This window comes from Cetorhinus maximus, chromosome 3 (genome assembly GCF_964194155.1).
Source record: "Cetorhinus maximus chromosome 3, sCetMax3.hap1.1, whole genome shotgun sequence".
Taxonomy (NCBI): Eukaryota; Metazoa; Chordata; class Chondrichthyes; order Lamniformes; family Cetorhinidae; genus Cetorhinus; species Cetorhinus maximus.
This window is the reverse complement of record NC_135881.1, coordinates 58,919,584-58,942,000: the sequence shown is the minus strand read 5'-3', so window position 1 is coordinate 58,942,000 and position 22,417 is coordinate 58,919,584. Positions and strand designations below refer to the sequence as shown.

The 22,417-nt window shown below is 42.9% G+C and overlaps 1 protein-coding gene across 3 annotated transcripts in view; it reads left to right on the top strand.

Moving 5' to 3' along the window:
* The window catches only part of adam22 (ADAM metallopeptidase domain 22), a 493,639-nt gene that overhangs the window by 216,451 nt on the left and 254,771 nt on the right, over nt 1-22,417 (top strand). For all 3 annotated transcript variants that reach the window (XR_013576156.1, XM_078538421.1, XM_078538420.1), the window contains exons 10-13: nt 4,720-4,791; nt 11,419-11,585; nt 18,080-18,164; nt 21,738-21,825. Coding sequence is in view for 2 of the 3 variants with exons in the window: in XM_078538421.1 (XP_078394547.1) it covers nt 4,720-4,791; nt 11,419-11,585; nt 18,080-18,164; nt 21,738-21,825 (412 nt within the window). In the remaining variant the exon portion in view is untranslated. The remainder of the gene's footprint in view (nt 1-4,719; nt 4,792-11,418; nt 11,586-18,079; nt 18,165-21,737; nt 21,826-22,417) is intronic.

Genomic DNA, 22,417 nt, shown 5'->3' with positions numbered 1-22,417 from the left:
GGCCTCCGCCCGTCCTTGACCTCTTGAAGTTGTTATGGTTTCTCTCCTCACAGTACAGAGGAGCATTGATTAGTTCACTGTCTACTGCAGCACCATTGCAGCCTGGCCAACTCCACCAGAGGAACACCTTGCAGGGCACATCGAGTCATGACCCTCAACCTACAAAGCAATCAGGCCAAGCAGCCAGAGCTCACCGCCGATGTCATTGACAGTTGGCCCTCAGACGCTTACACCCCAGAGCACCATGGGGAGCACGGCCAGCTGTTAACACCTCTCCACACAGATGCATGCCAACTAACGCGGTACTCACTCTTGCTGAGCGCAGCAGATAGTTGAACCTTTTTTGACACTGCACCCATGTGCACCGCACAGCATCATGGCTGCTGAGCTGGGCTGCCACTTCTGCCCATGCTTTCTTGGTCAGGTGCGGTGGCCTCCTCTTGCCATCCCTGGGGATGAGGTTGTCCCACCTGGCACTGACCTCCTTCACAAGGATTCACAGGCACTCATTCAAGCACTGGGGGGGCCAAGTTCCCCCAAGACTTGCCCCCCCACCTGGCGTGCCCAGCAGGTGCAGGTGCCATTGCAGCTCAAAAAAAAAATGTCATCAAAGAACTGCAAAGCCACAAAGTTTCCCCTGGCAGCCTTCAGGGAGCTGCCTCTGCTGCTTTTAAACCACCCACCCTCGCCATTGGACCCAGTGCCCGACAGGCTTCCGTGCCCGAAAGGCTCCCGCTCCCGCCCGGCCCTTCTGACCATTGAGAAGACGCGTTTCACACTGGGCGGCCCTTAATTGACCACCCAGCGTGAAATTGTGTTGGAAACGTGGTCTCTCCCAGGAGTGGGTTATTCCGGGCCCTGTGACTTGGCATGCACACCAAGCATGAAATTCAGGCCTAGGAATCAGACTGAAAGCTTTGTTAAAGATTTTGCTTTTTAAGAGGTTTCAGGGTGGGTAGAGTGGTGGCAAGGAAAAATGGATCAGGAAGAGAATTCCAGAGAGGAGGATACAATGGCTGAAAGATTGATTTTTGAGTATGAAGCAGAGGAAGCAAGGAACAAACAATAACCTAGAGGAGTGTAGAGTGCAGGATGACTGCACAGTTAGAGAAAATTCCCTAAGGAAAGTGAGAATAAAGAAATTGAATTGTTCGGGCACCATAACGTTTTCAGGGTTTTCTGTGACAAAGGAATGTACTGAAGCTTGTAATGGATTATGGTAAGGAGATTGATAATTAAAAGATTAGAAAAATCTTTCCCTGAAGTGTTGAGGACACAGATGAGAATCTTGAGAACTGGAGCGTAACCGGACAATGCTCAGAAGTTAAAGAAAAGCGGTGTCGGAATGAATCAGATGTGGATTTGAAAGCACACCTCAGAACTAAACAACACACCATGGTTTCACATCAGTTGGTTCTTGGGCTTGGGAGACTTACTGCCCCAGCAGTGTCTAACATCAACCCACTGCCACTTTCATGGAGGCCTACCACTGGATGGCCAAAGTACTTTCCTGTTTCAGGCAGTAGACCCCCTTTTAATAGGTAATGCAACTGCATTACCAATTTAGGACAGAACTGGTTGGAGTTTTACTGACGAAAGCGCTGGACAATGTCTGGAAAGGTAACTTTTAAATCATTTTTGTGGGACCAGGAAGAGCAGGGGTATTCCTTTGGGATTCCACAGAAGTAAATTTGGCAGCTGTTGCCTTGGGAAACGCCCCCCTGGACTTACCTTGCTGCTGGCCTGGTAATCCCTGGGCTATCCAATATTGAGCGGGCCTGAGTCCAGCAAACTGCGTCGCACCACCCATTTGACATTGCCGAGACTTCAAAATGGCTCCTGTGTCTTCTTTTGGAAAGGGTGGGTTGCCAGAGGGCATGATGAATGGCCATTCTTGACGCCGCACTTGAGGACGAATTAGGAGTGGAACTACCAGTGGATAGATTTAGACCATGAATGAGAGGCAGTGGAACAAAATGGAATACTGTAGTTCATTGCATTGAAGAGGCAGACAGGTCAAAGAGGCTTGGGATGAACAGCAAGCTGCTGTTGTACTCACAGAAGATGTCATCATAGTTTATTCATGAGACAGATGCATTTTCACACAGTACCAGTAAAGGCAATGAACCTTTTATCTCTTTTGTTTTTGGGAATTGCAACAATATCTGTAATTATTTCAGCTAATACATTCCTTAAAATACATTCAATTTGATGAAACTATTACTTTTATTATTTCACTGCAAAGGGATCCCTTACAGAATGTAAAATCTTGAATATGCAATATACAAATGCATTATTTGGGATCTTTTAGAACAGGAGGCCATTTGGCCCATTGTGCCTGTGATAGCTCTTTGAAAGAGCTATCCAATTAGCCCTACTCCACTGTTCTTTCTCCACATCTGTGAAATAATTCCTTTCAGTTGTCTTGCTAAGGGAAAATAACCTAAACCCACTCCTACAAGACCAGTGATGTCAACAGCCTGAACTAGGGACAGAGCCATTTTTGGCAGTTCCAGATTTTCCTGTTCAGTAGGCTCTCAGCACATTACAGAATGTTAGTGCATCTAATGAGATGAGTTGTACCGGAATCAAGGCGCATGAATGTTCAGGGAAGAAAGAAAATCTTTTTTTGTTAATTGAATTTGTTCCTTGGCACAGGGAGCTGAGATGGGCACATGGGCCCAAACCCTGATTTTTCCAGCAGTGGGACCCAGGGCAGCATATTACTAGCAACAGCCAATTAAGAGGCAGCCCACCCCAACATCTGCTGGCCCTCTCAGAGAGCCAGGAGCTCAGCAGCTCCACTGCTAGAGGTGATCATTGATGAGTCTGCATGACCAGGGAGAGGGCACCTTAATGGTGCAGCCTCTTTGGAGAGAGATAGATTTGATTGAGAGAAGCTGGGGCCAGGCATGATGGGGGTGGCCCCATGACCAGGGAGGTGTGGGGGCATGGAGCACCAACAGTGCCATTGGGTGGCCATTTCCTCTGGGGAATCTCTCCATGGGCCGTGGAGCCTCCATCAAGGAGGGTCCTCCCCGGACCCCAAAGCAACCCTGGCATTTTCCCCACACAGCAGCGGGCCCTTCCGAAGTGGGCAAAATGTCACAATAAAAACTTACGCAGGAAGCATTCGCTACTTTAACGTTGCAATAGCTGTCACAATATTTGAAAAAAGAGAGAGGGTTTGGCCCCTCTCATGTGAGAGTGTAAGTTTGTGGCGCAGTTGAACGAAAGGTGAACATGAAGGCTGGATCTTGGAGCAGAGATAAAAGAAAATAAGGGGCTGGATTATACACTGAGGGTGGGCTTCCTGCATCCCATCGTAAACGTTGGGGGCAAGTATTGGGGGCACCTCATCTTGGCCAGCTTGCCCTGCTTTAATTTTTTGGCTGACAGGATTTTAATTATTATGAGAAGGGACATGTGCTGCTCTCCAGGAGCAAGTCCTGTCTCATAGAGCTGCCAGCCAAATGGAGGTCAGCAGCTCTGTAGTATTGGTAGCGCCACTGGGAGCGGTGTTCAATGTCAGTACTGCAGCTAGGCCAAGAAGGAGCAATCAACTTTGACTGGCCACCAATCTGCAGGGTCAAACCGGCTGCACTGCACAATGTGCACAGGCCTCTCCCACCACCCATTAAACCTGAGCAGTGGTGTGATGAATCCCTTAAATTGCCAATAATTGCCCACATCAGGGCCTCATTTGGGCCACCTGACGCTTCCCCATCCCCTCAAAATTGGGGCGTGAGCAGGTGGGCTGCTGGTGAGCATGGTGCCCTATCTTGTGGGTTTATCTGCTTGCTTTCCAGCCTGTGGGTGGCCCGGAAAATCTAGCCCATGGGTACTGTTGGTACTTCAGTGATTTTAAAGAAACTGATTGGCTAGAGCCGGCCATGTAATGCACAGGGGCACTAAGGATTCAGATAAAAGTAACTCTGGTGAATCCACGCCATCAAAGGTGTCATGAGCAGGAGTGTAGAGGTTCTGCAGAAGTGCGCCGTTTTGGTAAAGATCCTGTCCATGGAACATGGGTTGGTTAAGCACTCCTGCTAAACTCTTGAAGCAAAGGAGCTGAATTCTAGCTGAGGAGGTTCAGAGCTTTGAAGGACTTTGTAGCTAAAATTAGTGCCATATAGGGTGAGTGTTTTGCGCACAAATCTATGAGATCTATTTTTGTTTAGCTGCTATTTAATGGTACAATTTATAATATATATTGACTGCCACTTGCCTGTTAATTCATTTTTTATTTATGTTATTTTGGTTTGATTGTTAAAGTAAAAGTTATAAAAGTGAAATCTTGTTTTCTTGTTGGGATTGTTCAGTAAATTTGGTTCTTTTGGCTTGTTGGTATCCATGGGGCCTCATAACAATGTGGAGATTCTGCAGAAGCATAAGTTCTTGATTTAAGGCTCTTTCCAGTAATTACTGATCTATTTTTTTGGAATTGTCTTGATTTTTTTGTATTCCATCAGATGTGGCTGTTGGTAACAACTACTCACGGTCTTGTGTTTATGCAGTGAATGTTTTTTTTCTATTTCATTCTTGTTACTGATATTGATTCTATGTAAAATGTGTAGAAATACTATTTTAACTATTGGATAATATAAGAAACATAGAATCATGTAGCCTGATTTGGCCAATTCCTGTAGAGTACTGTATTGTTCTGCAGTAATTGAAAGATTTGGATTATGCAAATTAACAATTTCTTTCCCTTTATAGTTTAAAAAGTATCGTTTATCAGTGGGCCTCACAAACAACTTTGCAAAATCAATTGTGAACATGGCAGATATGGTAAGCGATGGTTACTGTTCTGTTTATTCTCACAAAATGCATGAGGAAAGAGTCAGAGCTGAGACTGAATCATGTAATCATAGAATAGTTACAGCACAGAAGGAGGTCATTTAGCCTGTTGGACCTGTGTTGGCCCTCTGAAGGTACAGTTCACCTAGTCCGACTCCCCTGCCTTTTCCCTGTAGTCCTGCAAACTTTTCGTTTTCAGATAATGATCCAATTCCCTTTTGAAAGCCTCAATTGTTCCTGCATCCACCACACTCTAAGGCAGTGTATTCCAAGCCCTAACTACTTGCCGCATGAAAAATTATTTCCTTACATCGCCATTGTGCCTTTTGCCAGTTACCTTAAACCTGTGCCCTCTCATTCCCAATCCTTCCACCAATGGGAACAGTCTCTTCCTATCTACTCTGTACGACCCCTCATGCTTTTGACTACCTCTATCAAATCTCCTTTCTGCCGTCTATTCTCCAAGGAGACCAGTACGATCTCCAATCTCCAATTTTATTACATAAATGAAATTCCTCATCCCTGGGAATATTCTTGTGAATCTTTTCTGCACACTCTCTAATACCTTCATATCCTTTCTAAAGTGTGATGCCCAGAATTGAACACAATACTCCAGCTGAGGCCTAACCAATGTTTTGCACAGGAATAAGATAATTTCCTTGCTTTTGCACTATGCCCTTATTGATAAAGCCCAGGATGTGGTATGCTTCATTAACCGCGCTCTCAGCCTGTCCTGCCACCTTCAATGGTTTAGTCACTTATGCACCCAGATCCCTCTGCTCCTCCAACCTCTTTAGAATTGCATCCTTTATTTTATCATGTCTTTCTGCGTTCTTCCTACCCAAATTAATCATTTGACATTTTCTCTGCATTAAATTTCATCTGTCACTTGCCCATGCATTCCAGCAACCTGTCTATGTCATTTTGAAGGTCTGCAATACCCTATACATGGGGAGATGTTGGCGTGATGTTGATGTAAAAGGCCTGGTAAGCCAGAGGCCCAGGATAATGCACTGGGGACATGGGTTCTAATTCCTCCCCAGCAGCTGGTGGAATTTGAACTCAACTAATAAACCTGGAATTATAAAGCCGGTCTTCGTAATGGTGACTGTGCCAGCTATCATTTATTGTCATAAAAACCCATCTGGTTCACTAATGTCCTTTAGGGGAGGAAATCTGCCATCCTCATCTGGTCAGGTCTATGTGTGACTCTACAGCAATGTGGTTAAATGCCCTCTGAAATGGCCGAGCAAGTGCTTGAGTTCAAGGGGCAATTAGGGATGGACAACACATGCTGGCCTTGTCTGCAATGCCCACAACCCATGAAAGAAAAAAGCAATGCCCTCTCATTCTCATTACCATTACGCCCCCATGTTTCTTATCATCTGCAAATTTTGAAATTGTGCCCTGTACACCAAGCTCTAAGAGCGGAATCGTCCCAGATTTGCACTAAGTGCGGTAGCAGGCGTGAAAAAAGACGTTTTACCACTCTGGTTGCAATGGCGGGATTTCATGCCATATCGTCCCCTTCTCTACGCGTCCCACCTCATTAATAATGCTTTCACGAAGGACACTCTGGATCGCTGGCGGACAGGCTTTGATTTGCCCGCCGCACCGTGTCCTCTGTGCTTCCTCATTCAGGGCAACATATTTAAAGCGCAGCCTACTTCATGTCTGCACACCAGGACTGCTCCAGGTAGCAGTTGGCCCAGAAAGCAAAGAAGATGGCAGCCCCCAAATTTAGTGACGCCTCTCTGCAGCGCCTGCTGGATGCAATGGAAGGCCGGCGTGATGTCCTCTACCCCCGGTCTGGCTGCAGGAGGTCCATCAGAGCCATCAATCCAGCCTGGGAGGCGGTGGCAGCGGCGGTCAGTGCCACTGGAGCACAGAGGAGGTCAGCCATCCAGTGCAGGAAGAGGATGAATGCTCTCATCCATTCCGCCAGGGTAAGTCAACCACCTCATCACTCTCAACTCACACACTCATAAACTCATCACACATCCACAGGGGTCTCACAACTCAAGGGACAACTCATAGACACCTTCACATCTCCATCAGGCTTATACCCCTTGGAGCTCGGGTCTTCATCCTGTCCATGGCTCCGCTCACCACACAAACATTCCACACAGTGCATTGTGTCCTGCTCACACTCTCTCCATCTGTTTTCATGCAGGAGAAGCAGGCTCACAACAGCGGGGAGAGGTCACAGACCCAGGGTGGAGTGGCTCACATTAGGCCCCTCACTCACTTTGAGGAGTGTGACATCGTGCTGACTGGTGAGGACATGGACCATGCCTGTGGCGATGGTGAGTCAGCGGCAAACATCTACATGAGGATCCTGCACCACATCATCCCTCCCTCAACACAACTATGACTGCTCTCTCTCCTGATTTTGACTCTGCTGCCATGCACTAATTATCTCTACAATGGCTCACAGGAAGCTCTGCCAAGTGACTGACACCCTCAGCCAGCCAGTCCCTCAGCTCCATCCAGGACCTCACCTCCAGCCAAGAGGACACTTCCTCCATTGAAGAGTTGGAAATAAGCTGCCTGGAAGACCTGTCACAGCGCTTACCCACATCCTCCACCAACTTAGAGACTTATACCTTGGTGGAACCTAGATCTAGTGCAAGCTCAGGTTCACAATCTGGTCGTCACCGCACAGATACGTGTCCATAGCAGGAGGGGCCAGGTTCAGCCGAGCTCCCCAGCACTTGCAGGACTGCTGGGGAAGAGGCATCTGTGAGGTCCAAGTCAGATGACGAGCCTCTTGATTTGGACTTCCAACTCGTCGGGGAGAGTCAGCAGAAGGTGGGGGAACATCACATAGAGCTGTCGGAAGCCCTCAACAGAGCGGCACGTGAGTCGGAGGAGTGCACCCGCCTGCTCTCCGATGAAGTGGTGCCCACATGTGCGTATATGGAGGTTTCAATGGGAAGGATGGCGGATATCATGGAGATCCTGGTCCAGCAGAACGTGGAGATGCGCACAGGCCTGCACTCCATCACGGTAGCTATGGGTGAGTCCCTGCAGTGGCAACGCAAAGGGAAATGGGTACCTTGACATCCCTCCAGGTGCTCCTTCCTATCAAGGAGTCAGGCCGGGGACCCCGGACACCCAAAAGGAGGAGGAGCGGCATCTGGAGACCCCTGGGTCATCCACTCAGGAATCTCAGAGGTTGTCCGCTTCCTCCGAGTCCCCTTTGCCTGTCACCCCATGAACCTCATCCTCTGTCACAGCAGCTGGCCCACTGGAGGACAGCCAAAAGCAAGCCGGGGCCTCTAAGGCCTCGTCTCGCCAGAGGATGGATGCCAAAGTCATCAGAGGCAACAGGGCCAACAGGCTGTCTCCATCCCTGTTGTGAATGTCAGGGCAGCACCCAGAAGAAGTGTTAGGCCTAGGTAAGTTAAGAAATTCTGATCACAAGTGGTTGCATGGGTGAACACATTTTGTCACTTTATAATCTGAAAATAAATTCACTCTCACTGAATAATATATAGTGTTGCCTTTGAGTTTAATTGATAGGCTTCATGAGCCCTCCCACTGCATACCACCCCAAATATCCAGGAATATTTCATACCCAGTCCTACCCTTCTTTGAGTGAAGCCTCTATTATTGGCACAACATCATATTTCCATGTAGCTATCTGTGCCTGCAACTCACCAATGTTATTTACCATGCTCCATGCCTTCACATACATGCACAGTAACCCTAATTTGGACTTAATTCCTTTCCCTGTTACAATGAACCCACCTAATAACTTATTATTTTGACTCTAGTACTACCTGCTTCTCCCAGTATTCTTTGTACCTTGGTATCCCTCTTTAGTATTACGCCCTCAATCCCACACCCCTGACAAGTTAGTTTAAACGCTCTCCAGTAGCACTATTTCTGTACTCACTTGCACGTGGAACCAGGAATAATCCAGATGTTATTACTTTGTGGTCCTGCTTGCCAATTTCCTACCTTGCTCCCTAAATTCTGAGTGCAGGAACAAATCCTTCTTCCTACCTATATTGTTGACACCACTGTAGACCACAACTGCTGGCTGTTCACCCTCCCTCCTCAAGAGTTCAGTGACATCCTTGACCCTGACACCACGGAGGTAACATACCATCCTGGATTCATGTCGACAGCCGCAGAAATGCCTATTTGTTCTCTTAACTATCAGATCTTCAAACCCAATTGCTCTTCCAGTCTTTCCTGCTCCCCTGTACAGCTCAGCCACCTATGGTGCCATGGACTTGGCTCTGGCTGCACTCCCCAGATGAACCATCACTTTCATCGTTATTTAGAACTGAATACTGGTTGGAGAGTGAGATGTACTCAGGAAACTCCTGCACTACCTGCCTACCTCTTCTTGACTGCCTGGTGTTCACCCATTGCCTTTCTCCCTGCATACTCTTAAACTTCAGGGTGACCACATCTATAAATGTGCTATCCACAAAGCTCCAACCTCACGGATATGCTGCAGTGATGCCAGCTGCTCCTCAAGCTCCAAAACTCTGGGCTCAATCTGCTGCAGCTGATGATGCTCCCTACAGCTGATGACACTTCCTGCACATATGGTTATTCAGGACACAGGGAAAGTCCTGTAGTTCCCACATGGAACAGGATGTGCACTCCAGAGGTTGAGCTTTCTTGCCAATCCCCTATCTATTAGGTAATGAAACTTACTACTCAAAAAAATAAAGACTCACCAGCTACTCACTGTGTAAGTGAAGGTTCCATTTTTACAATTCTAGGCTAATAAATGTTTTTTTTTTTACTGACTCCTTAGTATTTACTTCTTCATGTGGGGAGGGAAAAGAAGATTAATTTATAAGGGGCAGGATTTTCCCCTCATTGGGCGGGTGAGCCCAGGAGCAGCCACGAAATGGTCCCCCGCCCGCGATCGGGCCCCAACTGAGTTTTCACACTGGCTGGCAAATTAATAGCCAGCAAGAAATGCGCGCTGAGAGCCTCAGCGCTGCCGGGGTGGGGCTGGGAGGAGCACAAGCACTGATGTTTGCATGGGGGTGCACTGACTGAAAACTCCCCAAAGACACAGAGCTGCCTCAGAGAGCTGAAGATTTTTTTAAATCAAAAATGAAGAATCAACAAATAATATAAACATGTTCCCGCAGGTGACTCAGTCACATGAAAAGGATCATGTTAAAAATGAGTTTTTAAAAATGTTATTGTTCTTTTTTATTCACTGTGGGAAACCTCATCCCGTCCGTGGATTAGGATTCATAAAAAATGCAAAGGCCACCTGGCCTTTTCTCCCACCCACCAACCATAAGGTTGGACGGGCAACGAAAAATTCAACTTAATTATTGCTTACGGGCCTTAATAGGCTTCTTAATTGTTGGCGGGTGCGCTGCCCGCCGAAATATCGTGCAAGTGCGCAATGGTGTTGGGATGTTCGCCCAACGTCATTGCGCACTATTTCAGGCTCGGGCGTGTCGGGCACGCACCCGCACGCCGAACTGAAAATCCTGGCCAAGATTGCAGTCCACTCCTGTTGTTTTTGCTAAATTATCCAATAGTTCAAATTTGCCTCTTGCTCAAATTCAATTGATATGAACAATTAATTAAATTAAATGACTGAATTAAGGGATTGGATGCACTTTTTTCCCTTTTATGCTACTTCCAAATATTATCAGTAATGGAATAATGATCACAGAGGCAAAACTGTCGCACAAAAAATGCTTCACTAAATGTGTAGGCACATGGGAACAATGTAATAAATACCTATACATATTTATCAAAATTTTCAGTGTCTCAAGGTGTATTGCATAGTTAATGCTAACTATAATGATCATTCCATGTAATTTTATAAGGCGTTAATGAGAATCATTTTCAGATCTCAAAGAAAATATGGATGCTAAATTTACACAATTCCAACAGACTGCCTCTATAAATCTCTGCCAAGTGTCCAGCAGAGTAGCTGAAAACTTTGCTGGCACCCAGGTGTATCAGGTCCTTGCGTTCAGTGGGAGTTTTTAGTGGCAGAGCCCACCCACCCTCCCGATTCAAACAAAGCTGCTAACATAAAGAAATCAGGGCTGGGGGCAGGCATTCCCTCAACTTGGAGCTCCTGCTTCCCCAAACTCTAATGGCGTCCAGCAAAAGGTTTGGAGGCCAGTATGCTGAAGATACTAGTGTCCAGAAGGGTGAGAATTTTTAAAATATTTGCTATAAATCCTCTTTATAAAGGGATAAGAAATGATTTTTTTAGGGAGCTGGCCCAAGCATCCCTCCCCTCTTGCCCCACTCCCCTCTTCCCCCCACCCTACCCTGGGGTTGATTTTCTGTAGAGGTTTTCTTGATCATCCACTATAATTAGGTGGGAGATCTGCGATAACTCAGGAAATATTGCTCAGGTGCTACTTCTATCATTTTCCACCGATTTTCTTTGCCAGAGTTAGGGTGAATGATCGATCCAGAGATACCCCTAAAAAAAAAATCAAACTTACTGGTATAGAAATTGTGGTTTATATTGATTACCTGTAGTTTTGATATACTTAAATGCATTTATTGTATTCTTGAATGATTTTGCATTCTAATACAGAGTGGGCCTTGCAGCATTTTAAAAATTTATGTTTTAATTTGTATTTTCATGCTGTACATTAGATGTTCAAGGAACAGCTCAACACCAGAATTGTACTAGTTGCCATGGAAACCTGGTCAGTTGACAACAAGTTCACCATAGATGTGAACCCTCAGGTAACTCTACGAGAGTTTATGAAGTACAGGAGAGATTTCATTAAAGTGAAGAGTGATGCCATTCATCTATTTTCGTAAGTAGCTCAATAAAATGTTTTCTTCAACAATGTACCAGTATATTAAAGTTAAATCTTCATTACAATTTTAAGGATCTTTGAGAAGTCTAAATTTCATTCAGTAAGATTTCTTTTTATTTAGGCTGAAATGAGTTACATACTGATATCATTCAGATATCATGTGATTGGAACATGTATTACAACAGCAGTAGGCAATTGTTTTATTGGTGATATTTTGTTCTTGTGATTATACACTAACCTAAAAGATGACCACTTCCTTGAGGCATGTTCCAGAAACCAAGGTCAGCAAAAGAGCATCTTACCAGGAAAAGAACCGATGAGATATCAACTTCCATGCCTTTAATGAATCAGAGGTTACGGGGAGAAGGCGGGAGAATGGGGTTGAGAGACTTATCAGCCATGATTGAATAGCGGAGCAGACTCGATGGGCCGATTGGCCTAATTTCTGCTCCTATGTCTTATGGTCTTATGGTCTTATGCTAACCTGGAAGTTGCCTGCTCAGTGTGGGCCTTTAAAGAAGTCTAAGAGCAGTAAACTGGATATTTTCCTAAGATAAAGTCTGGATATATTTGTGATGCTCTGAGTGAACTACCAGTGCCAGGCTCAGAACAACTGCTATTCCAGGAAGATGCTAGCTTTTGCACTCCAGCAGAAGAACAACTTTGACATCAACTAACAATTAGTTTTGGAAAGTAGCTGTGACTTGCACAAGTTGGATTTATCTACTGCTTTTAACATAGAAGATGCAGCAAATTGTTTTACAAATGAATAATAAAAGGAATAGATAGGTCTTGTGAAGTAAGTTAGAGACAGAAGGTTGAATTTGTGGGTTTTAAGGAGGTTTGTGAAGGAAAAGTCAAGCTTTTGGGAGGTGAAGGGATTTCTGGAGGGAGCTCCAGAGAGGGGATTGAGAGAGATGCATGGGATGCTGGAGCTGGAGGACTGAAGAATCTAGGAATGGATGGATAGCTCAAAGAGGTTGCAAAAGTAGGGAACTGCGATGTCATGGATAGATTTGAATCTAAAGACAAGGATTTTCAATTGGATGTGTTAGGGGACAGGTATCTATGTAGGTGAATGGAGGCAGGAGTGATGGATGAGCAGATGCTTACTGCACGACTGAATGCCGATAGCTATATTTTGGATCCATTGGAGTTTGTGCAAGATGGACAATAGAAGGCCAACAAGGAAAGTATTGCAGTAATTGACCCTGGACATGACAAAATTGTGAATGAGCTTTTGCACTGGCGTGTGGACTGAGGTAGGAATGGAAACAGACAATGTTACAGATATTAGACAAACTTGGTGATAGAAAGGATGTAGGGTACGAAGCTCAGCACAGGGCCAACCGGGATGCCAAGGTTGTACACGGTTTTGTTCTAAGTGAGTGGTTGCGGAGGGAATTGACATCAATGGCAAAGCGGCAGAGTTTATGTCTGGCACTGAATAAATGCTTGGGGTATCCTCATGTTTAACTGAAGGAAATGATGGCTCACTCAAGATTTTATGCTGGACTCAAAGTGAGCTGCAAAACATTTTGTGCTATCAGTGATGTCAGGAGTTTAATATCTCTTCCTCCATCACAATTGTCTTTACATCAAGCATGCTGGATATGGATTTGGGGATCCATTGCTTAGCCATTGTGAGATCAGTATAGGGTAGTTTCTCTTCCTTTCCTTGGAAGGACAGAACATGATGATACATGTAATTGAGGTAGTATCATTGTTATATTTAATAAGCACTGCTAAGCCCCACAAGAATATTTCTGTATCTTGTGGCAAATGGTAGAGATTTTTTAAAACAGTTTTCCCCCTCCATCCCCTGTCCACATCATTCCTTTTTTTATGGTTTTCAGCTTTAATGAGTAAGTTAACTCTTCATCTTGCTTTCTCAATAACTAATAAAATCCTCATTGATAACAAGAAAGAGATGCCATTATCCTTAAGTCCCATCTGGATTTTTGTGGTAAACTGACATCAATGTAGTGTGATGTTTCAAGAAACGTATTGGTATATTTACTTCAGGTTTATAGATAAATAATCCCCAAATCAATTACAAAGGATTTGGAAACTCAGTATATAATTAAAGATAGAATTATGTTTTTTTTTAAATTGGTAACTAGTTAGCCTCCCTGCTTATTAAATGTGATATTCTGTCAAAGAGGACTGTATTACTAATGAGAAGATTGCTAATCCCTAAACAATGCTGTCATGAATTATCCTCAGATGCTATAATACTGGTTTGCTTTGAAGTGATATTGTATTTGAAATGAGATCTGATCTCAATATTGTATGGCAACAAGGTAATCCTTGAAGATTTATACTCTACCTTTTGGTTATGTATCACAGAATGTGATTTGCTTTTTTAATCACTCATCACATTGTCCAGATTTGGAAAATGTTGAGTTAGCCATCACTCTCTTTTTAATTTAAAAGCAAAATACTGCGGATGTTGGAAATCTAGAACAAAAACAAAAATACCTGGAAAAACTCAGCAGGTCTGACAGCATCTACGGAGAGGGATACAGTTGACGTTTCGAGTCCGTATGACCCTTCATCAGAACTAAGACATATAGAAGTGAGATGGAATATAAGCTGGTAGAAGGGGGTGGGACAGGTGAGCTCGATAGGGAGCCAGTGATAGGTGGAGGCTAAGAAGAGACTGCCAAAGATGTCATAGACAAAAGGACAAAGGGTTGTTGACAGTGGTGATATTATCTAAAGGATGTGCTAATGGGGACATTAAGGGAAGCAAACTAGTGGCAGATGGCCCTAGTGCGGGTGGAGAGGGGGGAAGGAATCGAAATGGGCTAAAAAGTGGAGATGAAACAATAGATCGAAATAAATTAAAAATAGGAGGGAAAAGAAAAAAATAGTGTAAAAAAGTTATAAATTATTGGAAAAAGGCGGATCGGAAAGCGGGTGGGGATGGATGAGAGAGAGTTCATGATCTGAAATTGTTGAACTCAATATTAAGTTCGGAAGGCTGCAAAGTGCCTAGTCGGAAGATGAGGTGCTGTTCTTCCAGTTTGCGTTGAGCTTCACTGGAACATTGCAGCAGGCCAAGGATGGACATGTGGGCATGAGAGCAGGGTGGTGTGTTGAAATGGCAAGCGACAGGGAGGTCTGGGTCATGCTTGCGGACAGACCGAAGGTGTTCCGCAAAGCGGTCACCCAGTCTGCGTTTGGTCTCTCCAATGTAGAGGAAACCGCATTGGGAGCAACGAATGCAGTAGACTAAATTGACAGAAGTGCAAGTGAAGCGCTGCTTCACTTGAAAGGAGTGTTTGGGCCCTTGGATGGTGAGGAGAGGGGAAGTAAAGGGGCAGGTGTTGCACCTTCTGCTTTTTAATTTTTCCTTTGCTAATACAATGACTTTCAGTGCATACTTACAATGCTGATTCTTATAATCAACATGCATATATGTGAAACTTGATCTACTGCCTGTCTGCCTATCCTCATTCTTCAGTAAAGCTTGTAATTACATCTGCCCCTATACGTAGTTACTGACGCCTCGATAGTGCCCTATTTTGGTGTCATCAGTAAAGTCGACAAGCTCATTTCCATAGGCAAGTCATGAATGTACAACAGTAACAGCAAGACTCCAAGCGCTGACACCTTTAGCGATATAGCCAACTACTCCCCATTATGCTATTAACCACCATGTATGATATATCCAACTGATATTTTAGTAGCCAGGGGCTGTTTTTCTGTGCTGAGTTTCACCCTCTGCTTAGTGCACCATGTAACTGCTTCTTTCACAGTCAAATGCATTAGTTTATGAATAAAACAACAATGATATCACCAGCTTGAACCTAATGTAAGCTCTGGCATCTTTAGATCTTTTGAGCATCTGACTACAATTGTCATATGAAAGCCTCTCAGTTATGCTATCTCTTTCTGTAGTGATTGTTCCTTTTTGAATCCTGGCAGTATCATAGATCAAAAATAACATTCTTTCCAATGATTACTAATGTTGCTCTGTTGTCCTTCACAAGAGTCAACAATGGTTTTGCTTATGATCCCAACAATGGCTTTGCTGATGGAGAGGAAAAAAAATGCAATCATTAGCAGCCTGAAATGGTGGAATTACATGGCAGGGCCATGTATTGTGGTCTATGAAGAAGAGTAATTTTCAAATTGAGTGATGAATACTTTTGAAGATTTATACTACTGGATGGCATAGTGGGCTAGGATACTTCTCTTACCTCAAGAAACTGAACTCAGATCTAGTCCAGACTTAAACCATGAAAACACTTCTCTTTTTGAAGCATGTAAGGGACCTAATATGAAATTATTTAAATAAGTCTTAATCTAGTTTGTGTTGGGTGCACATCCTCCAGATGAAAACTCCTCTAACATGTCATTAAGTGGTATGAGTTGAAAATCTCATTCAACTACAAGGCCTACAAGAATGTTCAGCATGAGAAATGGAGTGATAGAGTAGGACTATTGGAAATGAGGTACAGAGTAGATTGTTGGTGTAGTGTAAGGAAAGCCCTACCTTGCATTGAAACGTTGCTGCAAGAATGCTTCATGCTGACATAGCACCATTGTAAACACTGCTCCACTCTAATTAGTCTGGTAAGATCCATATCACTCCCTCCCATAATTTTTATTTTTATTTGAATTCATGCTAACCTCAATAAAAGGAGGTGGAGGAGGAAGAAAGTAAGGGAGAAGGGTTGGGAGAATGGATGCAGAAGAAGGGACACTACCTCAGTGTGGAGCTGGTGAATTCTCAGTGAAAGAAGATGGAGGGATGGAGAGGGAGAGAGTGGAAATAGAGGAGGATGAAGAGGAATAGAGAGTGGAAGGAGATAAAGAGGGACGGCAAGGAAAGGGGGAAGAGGACGGTGATAGAAGGAAAAAGGGAGAAAAGAGAGGGGGAGCAAGAGAGGGGGTGGCGATGAAGAACCAAGGATGGGAGGTGTCAGCAATATATGCAGGGTATGCAGTGTAGCCTTCTCCCCACTGTGCCTGGTTCTCTGTATCCCAGTGGGCCACATATTTGCCTTAGTGAGGTGGAGGGAAAAAGTTGTTTTCCCAATGCAGGACACAAATTTAATCCCAGCGGGAGGTTTTGGTAAGAGCAGGTTTCCCATGGCAGGAAAGGGCTTATGCCATTGGGTTGCTGGTGAGTGAGAAGACACTTCATCGCAGGACGGCATTGCTAAGATGGTTTCAATGCTAAACCTGGCAGAAGCAGGGAAGGCTGTGGATCGCCTGCATTGTAATGGGGGTGAAATGAGGAGGATGTTGGCCTCAGGAAAAGTTAGCTGGCAGTTGGAGGAGCTGAAGGCACTAGAGATGACTGAGAATAATTCACAAACATGTATAAAACAGTTAGGTAAAATATTGATTTATTAATATATAAATTGTTGATTATTAAACTTGGAAAAAATGCAATTAAATTTTGGATTAACTTATTTTAAGCGATAGGAAGGGAATGAGAGAGGTTGGGCAAAGAGTATATTTAGAGTGCAAAATGTTACCTGTACAAAAAAATACTGAAAAAAAATTATTTGATTAAAAAGAAGTTAAAATTCATCTAATCTACAGATCTCAACAGATTAGAACTGGCACAGTACAATACATCATGGCAGTAAGATCCTGTGCTGCTCCACACTACCACCCAGTGCCCTCAGTGTGGAAGTGCAGGCAGAACCAACCAATTCTTCAAGTATTCTAGCATCACAATCTGTCATAACCTTTCCACAATGGAAATGGAAATCCTATTAAAGTAATTGCCATAAAGCATTAAAATCATTAAAAAATATATATTCAACTACTCAAATTAAATTAAGTTTGTTTTATTGCATTTGCAGGTAATATTTTAGGTATGATAGATTAGTGGAATCCCTGGAGTTACGGCTAAAAAGGCAATTTATGTTCCTTCCCTGGGCTTTCCATCAATCTTCCACCAAAGTCACAGTGGGAGTTTGGGAGGCAATGTTACAGATTGGGAGAACCTCTCCAGTGCTTCTAGCTGTCTAGCCTTAAACCAGCAGCTAATGTGGGTCACGTAGTGTGACACCTTTAACAATGCAAATATGTGACACTGAGTCACCTGCAGGAGTAACAGCCACTTAGTGAGGTTTCGATGAAACATGTGCCTCACTCACTGAACTTAAATTATAATCCATGTGAACATTGGAATTTATAATGGAAAAGGTTAAGAGAAAATGTGACAAAAATGTTAAATGGCACATACAGAAATTGCATGCAGACAAAAGAGGTTTCATATATTATAAATATAAAATGTGTATATATAAGTTGAATTCAAAGAGTTAATAAATAGTATCTTACTCCTGGTCATAATGCAACCTAACTGAGCTGTCAGCAGTCCATTCTTGGATCCATGTGGTGGGTTCACCATATTTTGAATGCATTGAAATGAAGGTAATGACACCTGCAATGTCAAATCATTATTCCTCTGATATATCTTTTGAAATATATCTGAAGTTAAAGACTGTTTTCTTTACTTTAAGGGGAACTATGTTTAAAAGTAGCCAGAGTGGAGTAGCATACGTTGGTGGGATTTGTACGGATTCTAAAGGTGGCGGAGTGAATGAGGTAAATCTCCTGCTCTACTAACATTTAAGTTGCCATAGGGCAATTGCAAGGTGGGCTGTACCAATGCAATGGTGAGATGCAGGTTCAGTTTCCTGTGTCACCAGGTTGCCATGCTGAGTTGTATTGCTTTGATAAACGTTAGAACTGAGACCAACTGCCTCCCAGTGAACCACTAAGAGCAGCTCTATGAACATAAGTACAGGAATAAGACATTTAGCCCCATAAACTTGTTCTGCCATTCAGTAAGATCAGGGCTATCTGTGGCCTAATGTAATGTACCTGCCTTTGTCCCATATCCCTTAGTAGCTTTGGTTAGCATAAATCTATCTATCTCAGATTTAAAATTAACAGTTGTCCTAGCATTAACTATCATTTTCAGAAGAGCGTATCAAACTTCTCTTACCCTTTGCATGTGGAGATTTTTCCTAACTTGACTCTTGAAAGACCTGGCTCTAATTTTTAGGCTATCAGTTCCCCTTAATATCTTGAAACTTTGATACAATCAGTCCTTAGCCTTCTAAACTGCAAAGAATATGATCCTAGTTTGTATAATCTCTCCCTGTAATTTAACCTTTGGAGCCCAGTTACATTTCTGATAAATCTATGCCATACTCTCTCCAAGACCAATAAAGCCTTCCTAAGATATGGTGCCCAGAACTGCTCACTGTACTCCAAGGTATGATCTAGCTAGGGCTTTGTATAACTGCAGTGTAACTTCAACTCACTTGTATTCTAGTCTTCTAGCTATTAAAGGCAGTATTCCATTAGCCTTTTTAGTTATTTTTTGTACCTGGTTGTGAGGGGGCCCTGGTTAACTCAGTTGGCAAGGTGACTAGTGTGTGGCTCAGTTCAATTCCTGCTCCAGCTGGGGTAGACTTGGGACCTGTCTCTTTGCCATGCCCTGGAGAGTGAAAGGCAGTGGCAAACTACCACTCTCAAAAACTGCCAAGGAAAATAGCTCAGCATGGAGTATCAGCAGACAATGAGCCAAGAACCTACCCTTGGTTAGAGCACATGTGGAATGGACCTGTTTGTGATATTTTAACAACCTATATACACTGACCCTTAAGTCTTTTCTGAGTAGCTTTCACACTTGCATCCTTGCCATGGATAGTAGATGTGACCAAAAGAAAACAGGGACCTAAGGACAAAAATTACCTAGTGATCATAATGCCACTTTAGTAAAATCTATTGAGTGGATATGTTTATTTTAGTAATATTTAGTGCCTTTTATTTTGCCAGAATACAGTTTGTTAAAATATGCTTTTATTTTTAAATGGTTAAGAAATTAATTACCTAGCAGTCAGCCTCGGCTCCCTCCAAGTCAGTCTGTTATACTGCCTACTGCAGCAAAAGCTGCCAGGCAGCAGGTAGGCAGGAGTCAGCTCTTATCCCTTTCTTTCACGTTTAATGTGGCAGTAATCCTATTTGTTTTCTATTATTATTTTTAAATTAAACTTTTCAATTTGTTGATTACCGCTAATACAGTTGCAATTTTAGCAGTTCACTGCTAAGTGTGCCAAAGGAATACATCCGTCTCCTTTAATTTAGCAGCAGATTAGAGGCCACAGGGGAATTTTAAATATTTTCTGTTGTGTTAAACAGTAGCAGACAGTTCAGTGGTATGTGACTGGAATGTCTAAGCACAGTCCAGGAAATCTAAGTACACCTTTACTGTAAATAGATTAAGTTACATAAGCTGGACAATTGTAGTACGCGGCATTGTGTGCAGGATTGTTTGTTACAAGACTGCAGTGTACAATCAAAGCAATGTGCAGATTTGCTGCATGGATATGCAGATAAACCTGCTTCTATTAGTGAAGTTTGCAAAAATGTACTTGACAAGGTTGAGGAGTGAAATAGTTTGAACGGCTGCTAGCATTTTAACATAAAAACAGAGGTGGATGTTGAACCTCAATTTTAAATTGTGCAATGTGGAACATTATTATTCAGAGCCCAGGCTTCCATATTTTCAAAATAGCAGCTATGAATAAAACCTGTTGTGTGTGAAAAAATTACGTGTGTTATTCACACTCATCATTTTGAAGGATGTACATTTTCATAATGACAGCTGTGAATCAATTTCTGACAGCACCTGCCCAAATCATAATGATTCAATGGTTAGGTTCCTAAAAAATAAAGAGCAGCAAAAAATTTATTTCATATTTTAGAGATTCTGTGAGCCCAATTTTAACCCCTTCAAAACCCATTCACTTATGCAGTTAAAATCAGGCCCTGTATTTACAGTCATAGGAAACTAAAAGCAAAATTTTAGCTATTTTAACACCAGATTTTATTACTGTTTTTTCATTCCTTTTACAATTACAATAATAGACACAGCAAAAGTTAAATACTAACTCCAAATGTGTTGAAAATCTGATATCCTGAGTTTCAAGTCCAGTGGAGGGAAGCATTGTGCATTTTTGAGATCTACCTCCTGATACAGGCAGGTATTCTAGCAATCCAGTGGGGCACCTTTCAAGATGGCATTAGCCAGCTCAGGAGTTGGAACTGGGCTGTAAGTCTTTCTCTTTGATGTTGAGTTACTAGTGCCCCATTTCTGCTGAGCAGAGCTATTGAAAAGCTTCCCCATCCTGAGTGATTTTAACCGTTCCCGCCAAGAAGTAAATGACCAGCGGTTGATTGGTCGCATGTTTTACATCCCACCCAAATTTTCTTTCTCATAAAGGAAAACCTGTTGGGTGTAAAATGGGCAGCTGACCCACAGCCATTGTTTTTGTACATGGTGAGAACATTTTAAATAACACAATAGAAGCAATGAAAGATTTACAGCACAGAAAGAGGCCGTGCGGCTGATAAAGGTCTATTCAGCCTAATCCCACTGTAGGTTACAACACCTCAAGTGCATATCCAAATGATTTTTATATGTAATGAGGGTTTCTGCCTCATACACCCTATCAGTGAGCTCCAGACCCCCCTTGCCTCAACTTGCCTGTAATCCTTCTACCAAGTACTTTAAGTATTTGTTGTCTGGTTATTGACCTCTGTTAATGGCAATAGGTCCTTCCTATACACTCTTTCCAGGCCTCTCATAATTTTATACACCCTAATTAAATCTCCCCTCAGTCTTCTCTGTTTCAAAGAAAACAACCCCAACCTAAGCTATCTTTCTCCATAGTTAAAATTCTCAATTTCTGGCAACATCATTGTAAGTCTCCTCTGTACCCTTGTTAGTTCAGTCACATCCTCCCTGTAATGCGGTGACCAGAACTGTATGCAGTTCTCTAGCTATGATGTAACTAGTGTTTTATACGGTTCTTGCATAATCTCTGTGCTTTTATACTCTAGATCTTGGTCAATAAAAGATAAGTATCCCAAATGTTTTTTGACCAGCTTATCTATCTGTCCTGCTACCTTCAGGGATCTGTGGACATGCACTCCAAGGTCCATCTACACTTCTTAGAATCCTACCAGTTATTGTGTATTCACTTGCCATGTTTGTCCTCCCCAAAATCCTCTTAATGTCTTTTGTAGTGAAGAAACTGAAAACGACTTTGCTATTTTTTTTTAATTGGAGGGTCATTACAGACGATGTCTGATGCTTTGTTTCAGTTTGGAGCTGCTGGTGCAATGACTGTCACACTTGCTCAGAGCCTGGCCCAGAACCTTGGCATCTTCCCAGATAAGAAAAGAATGGATGGTAAGTTTTCACAGTGATACATGAATGACTATGTTTAAGAGGGATCTTCTTTTTAAAAATATAATATGATCTGTGTACACCAAACCTTTATTCCAGAGAAACAAATCTTTATTTCAGATAAACTAAAATGGTCTTTCTTCTTATTGCGATCTCAGTCATGTATGTGCTCATGATTTTGTCAAAGGAGATGGAAAAATCTTTTTTATGAACGTAAAAAGCAATGTATATAGGATAAAGGGATATATAGGATAAATCTGTGCATTCTGAAATGTGAAAAATTGTCAAGAAAATGCCTCAGGTCCATTAGTGCTTACCCCCTATGTACTAGATAGTGCCACCTCATGCACTGTGCTCAGCAACTGTTAGTAATGCAAACTCCTGGGATAGGCAAAGTGAAGCTACAGAGAATAACAGCTGTTGGCAATTGGAAGAAAACTTAGAGAAATTTATGCCTGACTTCATAAGATAATCAAACATGCTGCAGGAGATAATGATTATTCATGACACATCACTAGGCAAAATAAATTAATCCACACACTTCCAATATGCCAAAATGTCCTCTAATTCAGGAATTTGTTAAATATCTTCTCAA